The 11,256-nt window shown below is 29.2% G+C and overlaps 1 protein-coding gene across 3 annotated transcripts in view; it reads right to left on the reverse strand.

The window, feature by feature from the left end:
• The window catches only part of LOC106457143 (hydrolethalus syndrome protein 1 homolog), a 20,100-nt gene extending 9,511 nt beyond the window's left edge, over positions 1–10,589 (reverse strand). Inside the window, exons 1-4 of one of the 3 annotated variants that reach the window (XM_013916529.1) lie at positions 10,510–10,589; positions 8,656–8,843; positions 5,504–5,697; positions 2,476–2,624 (exon numbers count right to left, since the gene is read on the reverse strand). In XM_013916529.1, coding sequence (XP_013771983.1) covers positions 2,476–2,624; positions 5,504–5,697; positions 8,656–8,764 — 452 coding nt within the window. In that variant the 5' untranslated portion in view covers positions 8,765–8,843; positions 10,510–10,589. Of the gene's footprint in view, positions 1–2,475; positions 2,625–5,503; positions 5,698–8,655; positions 8,844–10,462 lie in introns of all 3 variants that reach the window. The other 2 variants (XM_022382958.1, XM_013916530.2) reach the window with 2 other exon arrangements.
• Positions 10,590–11,256: the final 667 nt, after the last annotated feature.

An 11,256-nucleotide genomic window follows, 5' to 3' on the forward strand; every position in this document is an offset into this window, starting at 1 on the left:
GTAAAATAATATATATATATATATATATATATATATATATATATATTACAATAAAAAACATATTGTAGATAAAAAAAATACAACTAAAACTGACACTTCTTTCGCTAGGATAAAGAATTGCTTCAATTTTCTACAAAAATGAACTTTAAACAATTAGATGAAAATTCAAAGACTTAACTTTTTTTATTACTAACAAATAAAGAGGTAAACAAAATAAATTCTAAATAAAAACTTCTCATTATTTCACACTTATCAGAAAAAACATTCAAGAGTCAGGATTATTGCAAATTTTCTCCCTATTATCAATGTCATGCCTCGAATATTTTGTACATTAGAAGAAATTCCATCTTTCAAAAGCTCTCAGGTTAGAGGGTTTTTAGCATTTTTTATTAAGGCTGAAAATATAGTCATAACATATGAACAACAAGAGGACATTTAGTCCTTCAAGGCTCTCCCTACATACCATCCTTTGAGAGAAAAAAAAAGTAAAAAATTAAAACCATCTTTCATTCTTCAAGAAATTATCAAGCTCTCCAAGAACTAGAGGGCAACATGAGCATACTTGCATAACAGCTTTCATAATTTAAGCAAAAATAGTAATTCTAACTCTATATTAACATTTTTTTTACTCAAAAATATCTCAATTGATATGTTGTAACTTTGCAAAATTTATTTTATGTAACTTGCAAAGACAAGTTATTTTAATATTTCAAATTTGATCTCTGCATAGTTCCAACTGGATATCACTTGTAAACAAAGCCATTACACATTTTTTTTTTTAGAAATTTTATGACCATCCTAAAGTACAGGTTTATATTTACTCTGACCCTGGGATCCAATAAAAATACTTATCCAAGGTTTTATTTATCACATGACTTTCCTTTTCTCTCAATGACTATTTCAAGAACACCGTGTTAAAAAGCTTTTATGATGCCACAGCAAGTTAGTGTAAGGTAACTAATAAATCTTAGCCTCCAAACAAGATAAAACCAATGGAAAATGTAATTAGATAGAAAGATTCTTTTCTACATACATTAAGGTAAACAGTAATGTATGATTTTTGTAAAAGTGACTAGTGGAAGTTCTCAGTGGAGGACAAAAGATTCTAATGCAAAGTTTACAAAACTTAAGAACAATCCCCAAACCTGTTTTTTTTTTAAAGATTCTTTTGATAATTTTTTTGTTTTTGATAATATTTTTGGTGTTACATTATGTCTGTTTTAAAACTACAGGAATATTCTTATAGGAGAAAACGTAAAGTAAAGATATTTAGGTTAGAGAGCATGGTACCTTAGGTATTCTGTAATGGCAAACTATTCAGGTGACAGAAATACTTTTGTATGTGTGTATTAGTAAATTTATTATTACTTAAACAACATTTACAAGAACCTCTTAGTTACTGAAAACAAACTATAATTATTAAAGAGAAATTAAGCTTGACCCAAAATACAATTGGAAAAATATTGGGTGTGCCAGAGTAAGCCTAGGGTATGGGTACAAGCTGTGTTTTACTAGTTAACACATTTACTGTTCATCTGTGTTTTATGCTATTTTTACAGCTGCATAACTGCTTTAATAGATGAATATAAATAACTGATGGAACTAAGTTGGACCTAATTAGAAACTGAAAATAAATGATTTTAGGCACACAAAAAAAGACCATAGGAACTATAAATGAAAGGCAGTATTTTTTTTAATGGTTTTTAAAAGGAGCATTTCAAAACAAAATTTTGAAAATTCACAATTTAAATATTATACAAATACTAAACCAAATTATATAATTTTTTTTTACCACAAACAACATATCATGTAGAAATTGTGTACCAAATTTCCATTTCATGCAATTAGGTTAAGCAACATAAGTTTCACAATAAAACAAACAGGGGTGACACAACATCACCCTGTGTGGATGGCAAAAAATGTCAACAAACATTACAAAGAAAATATCATATTACAGTACAATTAAAAATTACACACATTAATTAAAATTAGATAAATTTAGTTGATAACTTGTGCAATTTTATTTTGTCTATATATACATGCACACTAAAACAACCTAAGTTGAACCCTAGCTACTGCTTAACTTAACCCAACATTTCCTAAAGTGTGTGGCACACCACTCCAGGGGGCACAAGCAATTAGGAGAGTAAATAGTGCAATATTAAGCAATTTAATATACTTTTTATTAATGAAAATAATAAGTAAATAGTGCAACATATAGCATTTTGATGTGTATGCATGTATTACATCTCATCACTTAACTTACTTTTTCACTCATTGAGGTGTGCAAGAAAGGATATTTGGGAACTGCTGGTTCAACCCATATAATTTCAAACTCCATTTCCATCATCAGTAAAAATATGTGTATCGATTAAGATACTAGTTATTCTGAAAACACTTTTACAAATAAAAAAACAGCAACATTTAATATTACAAGGTATATTTAATAAGAACAACAACTTTATAGGTGCCTACCTAAGAATTTTTCTTTTGATTGTCTTTCCTTTTGCAGAACTCTGTAATGATGAGCTTGAATCTAATGTCTTTGGAGTGTTACTACTCTGAGGAATAGAACTACTATCACCACCCGACTGTGTTTTTCCACAAGTTTTTGGTTGAGTTTCCTAAATAGTATTGAAATAAATAAAATACAAGACAAAAATGTCAATAACTACAGCTGGAATATAACAAACAAGTTAAATATAAAAGATTTACTGATATTAATCTCTTTACTGTCAGACTACCTGTATTGTTAGTTCTCTATTTGAATAATGTGAAATTAAATTGCACTCTATCTTATGAAGTCAGTGAACAGCACTGAGGCAGTTAATGAATATAAAGCATCCTTAGAAATGTGACTTTTGGCAAACTACAACTTAAATCTTTTAAAATCAGTACACAGCACTGATAGAAACAAAAATGATGACATCCCTATGATTGAGTATTTACAATATTAATACCTTCCAAGGTAAGAAAGCAGTAAAAAAAGCACAAACATTATTCTATTCCTTATCTTTCTACTATTAAAGAAAATTTCTTCACAAACAGGTAAAACTTCATGACCGTTATAAAAACTGGGCTATAACAGTCCTTAAACTATACCTTCTAAAACAAATTAGAGACTATAACTCTGGCGACACCTCTCTGTTCAGGGAAAAACAACTGTGTAATCTATTATTGTTTCTAACTTCCCCCCTTCTTTAACAAATATCCTAAACATGGCCTTCATTTTTCTAAAGTTAATCATACACTTTTAATTTCTTTCTAATCCATAATAGACTTGTGATATTTTTAACCTTTCTATGATAAGTTATTAGCTTATTAGTATTGCTTAATTTCAGTAAGTGAATTTGAAACCTACATATATATCTTTAAATAATGTTCTATTTTGCCCTTACTGTGTAGTAATATTCAGCAACAAAAATTTATTTTTAAACTAGATGTATGTGACTGCCAAAGACAAACTAATATATTAAATTATATTCTACATACACACACACAGATTACATGAAATCATACAAAAGAATACTGAATGTTGTAGTTTATCATTAAATACCAGTATCATAAAAGCTACCTGTTACTTCAGGATTTACAGCTGGGCAATTAGTTTAATTTGATAATTGATTAATTGTTTGGTTCATTAATTTATTACATTCAGTTAATCGATTATCCACACAAGATTTAAGTAATTGGAATAATCAAAAATGGTAATAGTCGGAAACATTGGTTTTAGTTAGTTTATTAATTTACTTAGCCCTGACACTGATTAAGCCGGACAACCTTAAATTACTCAAAATAGTAATAAGAAATCATATGGCAATATTGGAATTACTTGTACAGTTTAAATAATTTGAAATGCTAACAACCAGAAACATTAATTTTATTAGCTGATTATTTTGAGACCTTAACTGATTTAATTATAATTTTGATTATTTCACGTGACATTAATCAATGCCCATATATATATATGTAGCCATTAACAAGATATCAAACAGGTGTATAAGGCCTATACAGATACATTTTGTGTCCAACTTATATTCTTGTTTTCAATGGAATCTGTACTTATGGTCAGTGAAATATAATTCTTATATGATTGTAAAACATTTTTAATAATAAAGTAGTACAGTTATGCCACAGAACAAGATAAGTGTAAGTATATACCAGGCTTCTTAATACTCTGGAACCTTGAGTATTTCATGCACAGATTTCTAAGTTCACACTCTGAAACTGGGACATACAGGTACATTCATCCTTATACACTTTGGTTCACACACATTAAAAAAGTAAAGTAATGCACTAATTTTTTTGTTTTAATGCTGCTACTGACTTTAGAATACATCAAATACATTTTGAGTTGGGCATTAGGAACATGTACATAGTATATACTAGATGTACTTTCACAGGGTCCCCGAAAGTGTTCTGTTTCAAGAGTAAATAAAACCACAGTTACAGTAACAAATATTTTTATTTCTTGCTTTTGAAGTTCATATGTCATGCTGTGTTGAAGCCTACAGATGCATAATTCTTTATGTGATTCATAGCATGCACACATTTTACTGACGTAGATAACTATTTTAAAGCCCCTCTTGACAACTAATTTTTTGAAATTAGTAATCATTCTACTATTCTGTCACTGTATTATTTATAGAATATATTTACCGAGTAAGTGGCCAAAACTACACATAGTATTTCCAATGAAACCTCACCTAAGTTTAAACAATGTTACAGCAACCTTGTTATCCTTACATTCAAAACAACCGTAAATAGATTCTAGAACTTCCCTCCACATTATACACTTGACTAAAAAATTTTGAGTCTTTTCCAACAATAACGACATATTCTTTTTACATAAGAAATTAGTTCATTCCAAGTTTTCTTAACCCAAGTATATTACTGTACATTTCCAATCAAACTCATTTTTCATAACATTTTGACATATTGTCTTCAGAAAACAGCATAAAAAAATCAGTGGCTTTTTCCTATCAGTTCTCCAGGTAGTCTTGTAAACTTAAATTAAATCACTTCTCTTACTTCAAGAAATCTTTGCCTATCTCTTGTTTTTTAGATAAGGATGCCAAAAGTATGCATATGAAGTGGCCTAGTATAATTTATAGTATCAGTCTCTCTGAATCTTAGTGTCAAAAACTTAGACATGTTAGAATCCAGAATCAATATAGAGAAGCAAGTTAAACTATTGAAATGATATACAACAATTCTCAAAATACATTTTAACAGGACCTTACAATCTCGTGTCATTCTGCCCAGGTCCTTTTAGTACACGTTGTTAAATATATCATAACCTCCAAACACATATACAATTTATTGTATTTGCTAACTCCAACCATTATAAGAAAATGTAGCATGAATGCTAAGCATAAACAAACTGGAGAACAAAGAGTAACTATGTAATTAATAAAAAAACGAATCTAGTAGCAACACACCTTTTTACCTAGATATATTTTCTAACAGCTCAAATAAAAATCTTAAATCTCAAGTAACTTACTCGGTCAGAAGAAAATGGAGAGTAATTTCTTATGATGTGTGGACGGGCAAATGATGGCTGAAATGGTGGTGTTTGGTAAGCAGGGTTTTGTTCATCAGTTCTACTTTCAGCATCACTAACACTTGCTGGACTCAAAGCAGAAAAACTGCTTGGACTGCTACTTCCTCTCTCTTCAAAAAGAAGTTTCCTTAGATCTACAAAACAAAAGATTTTACTAGCGTGACTAAAAATGTCAATATTGAATGTAAAATTTTCATATAGTAATAAATAAAGAACTAATAGCTTATAAAAAAATTATTATTTTAAAAACAATTTAAACCTAGAATTTTTCACCCACTCTTACAAAATAGTAATTGATCTTTCTTCCTTTTCAGAATTATGAATGATAGATTCCGACAATCACACTGTTTACAATTTTAACTTACATAATAAAAATCTTAACTCTTAAAAAGTTCAACAATAAAAGCAATTTTCAACATGACAGTGGCATTATAACAAACATTTGTAAAAAAAAAGAAAAAAAAGGTAAAGAATCTTATTTGCATAAATAAACCCATACCCTATACAATTAGCCTACTTTTAGATACTATTAAAACCATTTTGAAAAATGGGCTGCAGTTGGCATATTACTTATCAGATCTGAAAAACACATATGAATATCAAAAGTTGTTTATTTGATAAAAAAATTTTAACTGAATTTATTAATTAAATCACTTGCAACTGAAACTCAGGATATATGAAATGTATCCCTAGTTTAAATGAAGAAAATGTGCACTATTATTCCATACGTAAGCCTTCACATAACGGTATAACATGGGTGATGGACATCTTGTTCATAAAATGCACAATGATGCTTCACATGCAGTTCATTAACCTTTTTTGTGCATCATTAAATGAGTAAAACATAGCAATAAAGCTCAATGGTATAAGCTACATGTAAATATGTGAAGTATACTTCATATATATATATTCAGAATTGCCACTTAAAATAATACTAAATGCCATAACACACCATGATTAAAACGTTGTTTTTACTATATTAATCAAATTCTATAGGTTTATGTTAAGAAATTAGAATCATTGCTACTGCTTCATTGTTCATACTCTTCAATAAATCTGAAAAACTGTGTTAATGGCAGATCATAATTTAAGAAATCACTAGCTTTCGTACAGTGAAGCAATCTGATGCATCACAAATGTTACAGTGTGAATTCCTGGTGAAGCATGATTTCAATTATACTCATCATGAAACATGAGTATTAGGCCTATTATACTTTTAAACACTACATTTTTTATGTAGTCCCTTTGGAACTTTGAAGAATTAGAAGAGTGTATAATAGATATGACAAATATAGTGTGGTTGGAATACTATTCTTAGACACACACTTCTAACTCTTGAAAATCCCCGAGGGATTAGAAAAAGAATGTAGTGCTTAAAAATATAACAGGCCTAATACTAATGTATTTTGATAAGTATAATTAAATTGATGCATACTTTTACAGATACATGTATGAAGAGTATTTTCTTAGAGTTTTCAAAACTATATATACAGTGTTGTGGTATTATTTGAAAACATTACATCACTAAAGCTTTAACAAGTTGTAAGCTGAACTGAGAGCAGCAATTGATTTCAGACTTCTGTGCATAAATCAGTACAGTCTCCTTAATATAAACAAAATAAACCTTAACAAAATCTATTCAACAATAATTACAACAACCATAATAGTAAATATCAATACTTAGTTCGTCATTCTGTTTCAGTAATAACATTTTGAATTATTTTGGGTACAGAGTCAATTAATTGGATAACATTTTGATCTAGATTTTACCATTCTTCCAACAGAATCTCTTACTCTTCTTGAGAAGATTTTGGCTTGTTCTTTCAATGTATTAGGCATCTACCTAAATGCTCCTAAATGTGTTTGACTGGTATTAAGTCTCGACTTTGAGCAACCCATGGTAAAAAATTGATTCTTTTTGTTTCTTTCCATGCCTTAGTTTTTCTGTCAGTGTGGACCATCTTCTTGGAAAAAAGTTATAGATTTGTTTAGGTTTCCTGATGTGAACAATGGCAGTAGACCTTCTATTAAAACCTTCAAGCACTTCTCAACTCTGACCTTCCTGAATTCTAGATTGCCCCCTAGACCATGGAACCATGTTTTTTAGTTTCTTGTTGTGATTTTGAATCCCAAGCTTTATAAGTCTGTTCAGAATTGGTATATTGTCAAAACTTGGTTTCATATGACCAAAAAACAGACTGACAAAACTCAGGTGACTTGTTTCTGTGTTCCCTGGCCCACAAAAGTCTCTTTTACTTTATTCCATTAGATACTAGTGGTTTTCTACAAGCAATTTTTTTTCTGTCCCAGTCAGTTTAAAATGGTTTTAACTGCACACTGAAGTATTGTAATTGACTCAGCAATGTAATTTTGGTAGAACTAAAATGTTTTATTTGTCTTTTCATTGCTGATTTAAGCCGACCTGTAACAACTAGTTTTTGACCAGTTCTGTTTTATTAGCTTACAGTGACCCGTTTCATAATATTATTGAATATCTTTGTTGTAAAGACAGCAATTTGCTTATTTCTCTATTTGACTTCCAAATTCATAATAACCTATGATCCTTCCCATAGTTAACAGGTCCACATCTGCAGCTTTCCTGGTCTTTATGTTGGACTGTAATAAAATGAAATAATATATTTAGTTATTTACAGTATATAGCTGCATGTATTTGCCAGACCATACCATTTTCTCTGTTCACCAGACTGTGATAAAATTCTCAAGTTGAGTGTGCTTAAATTAATATGACAACTCACACACACACATTATATATATATATATATATACATGTATATATCGCAGGGCCAATCATGTACTTATTTTAGTATATAACATACACTTTATGGTAATATAACAAAAAGTTTGTAACTTCAGGAAACATTTCATTATTGAAGTTATTTATTAGTAAATGTGAATTGATACCCCAATTTTCAAAGTGTAGTGTTAAAACTGTTTTGTGCCAAAAACTATTTTGTTTTTGCTGGCAAACTCTTGTTGTTAACCTACAGTTAAAACTTCTTGTCACACAAAACAAATTTTATTTCAAATTATGAAAACCCAGAGAAAAATAAGTATTGCTATTGAGCAGTCACCATTTTTAAAAAGTGTTAGCTGATCATCTGGAACATTTGGATAACCCAATTTTTCCAACTCTGATCGAACTTCTTCATCTGTAAAGTCTAAACACGGAGAATCCAGCATCCTGATTTTGTTCAATGGCCTGCTTCTTTTACCAGGAAATGCAAGAGTACTTGTAGCTAGGAGTCATGTTTACATGGAGCTGTTTTGAAAAATATAAGTTCATTGCTGATATTACTGAATACATATTTACATATGAATTGAAATGTTAGACTAGACAATAAAATCAATGTATACACAACATTTTACTTTATATACCAGTATTTCTGGTCCTTAAATTTTTTTAATAAATACAGTAACAATATTTTATTTGATTATGAAGTGGTGATAATAAATTTTATATTTTGAAACCTCAACCATTTCTTCTGTTACCCAAACCACTGTTGTTTTAGGATAACAAAGAAAACATATATGTATACCATGACATTCTACAACTCCTACAAATATATACATATTTTTTCAAGTTATGCACATAACAAAAATTCCTTCCTTCATAGACTTATTCTTAAACTAAAATAAATACCTCTTCTGTGAATGATACTTTACAGCTCCAATCAATCAATGACATGCCTATTACCAATTACTTTTGCATGTCACAAATGAGATTTAGATTGAATAATATTATTATTGTATTTATTGGAACTAATCTTGTGCCACATTGCATCATAGGTTTTCTATTTCATGACATGACAACTATAACCTTTAGTGAACACAAAATGCTTTGTCTTTTGATCACCTTCAATTGGCCCAGTGATCTGAAATACATGAACTTGTGACATTAATCCAGTTTGACTGAACTCTGCTTAAAACAACTTTAAGATTTCTTCCATCCAACAATTTTTCTATCTAATGATCCAATTTATCTAAAGAGATAGTTTTTTACATTAAATTGTTGCTTTAAAACCCACCAGAATTATTCATGTACATATTAAATTATGGTAATCACACAGATGTATTTTGTTGAAAATGTCTAGGTACTGTCTGAAACTAGAAGTACTGAGTAAAGCAGAGACTCTCCACAATATGAGTATGCGATTATTAGGGTTAACATTAGGTGTATATTATGATGTATACTACTACCAATCTAAAGTAATAGTTGTTAATTAACATCAGACTTGGTATAGTAAAGCTAAAATTAAGATAACCAATTTTATCATTATGCACATACATTTATATCATATTTTAATTTGGTAATAATAATTAATATTGCTTTATTTGCACTTTAGTTGCTTTCCCAGCCTAGCCTAAGCATTTTTTAAATTGACTGTTTTAAAATTATTTCTGCTATATTAATAATTTCATAAAATTTTATTTTAAATACTTGCAAAAGTTAGGACCAATGACTTAGTTAAGGCCAAGGCCTGATCACCACAATTTGCCATCATTACATAAATTATATATACATATATATTAAATATTAAAATAACAAAACTTTTGGGAAATACGTAAATAATGTATTCTCATTTAATTAATATTTTTGTAGAGAAAATAATCAAGCAAAAGGAGGATTTAACTTTTTTTTTATTTACGGATGATAAATTAATTGTTTAAAGAATTTTTTTTGAAAACAAACACTTGAAACAGTGCAGTTCGCAAGGTTTATCAAATTTGACGAGTTCTTCCTATACTATTAATATTATACTATACTATAGTCTATAGTAAATTATTATAGGCATAAATTTATTCAAACATCATAGTTATGAAATACAGGAGTTTTACGTTAGTTACAGTAAATTTAAGTTAGAGAATACCATAACTTACATTACTGTCTTATAAATCACAAATGTAATAAAGGTTTTACTACTTGCTTCTGTTAGTATAGTATTATTGAAGTCTAAGTTCTAGCCATCATTACACGCAGCCATCAATCTCTACTTCTCACTTTCAGACTATAGTATTCAAATTCTTGCTGATACAGAATCATCCCTCTAGTGTTTCTAAATAACTTAAATTTTTAACATTTTCGTTAGAAAAGGACATCACGAAAGCTGTTCTCAAACTTCGAAAATTTCTAATAATTTACGAGCTGAAATTGGCAGTACTAAAATATAAAAACAAACATATAATACGATCAGTCGAGTTACTAATTTAAACTATACACAAAAGAATGAGTGATTGTTTATACTATATAGCTCAACAAAATGAAAACATGGATAAGATGATACTGTCGTCGAAAGCACAAAACACATTTAATTTGATCACTTAGGAAATATATTTAATATTTAATCTTATTCTGAAATTTTGTGCTCACTAATTCATTAAATAAATAATTTCTTCTAAACTTTTAAGTGGCAATAATGGCTTCAACGGTTTTATTTCTTCAAAATATTATATTCTATCAGACATTCTTAACGAATGTGCGGCAGTATGTGTTATAACGTGTTTGTTTTTTGTAGCCTGATTCATTTATATTGTTACGACAGCGGAGGTCACGTGACCTAGTAACACGTTGTATTCTCGAAGCTTAGTGAATCCTCGGGAGGTTACTAGATGTACGTTATTCTTTTATATAAGACGGCTAAGAAGTGACGGAACAATGTAATGTAACAATGTGT

This window comes from Limulus polyphemus, unplaced genomic scaffold (genome assembly GCF_000517525.1).
Source record: "Limulus polyphemus unplaced genomic scaffold, Limulus_polyphemus-2.1.2 Scaffold295, whole genome shotgun sequence".
Lineage (NCBI taxonomy): Eukaryota > Metazoa > Arthropoda > Merostomata > Xiphosura > Limulidae > Limulus > Limulus polyphemus.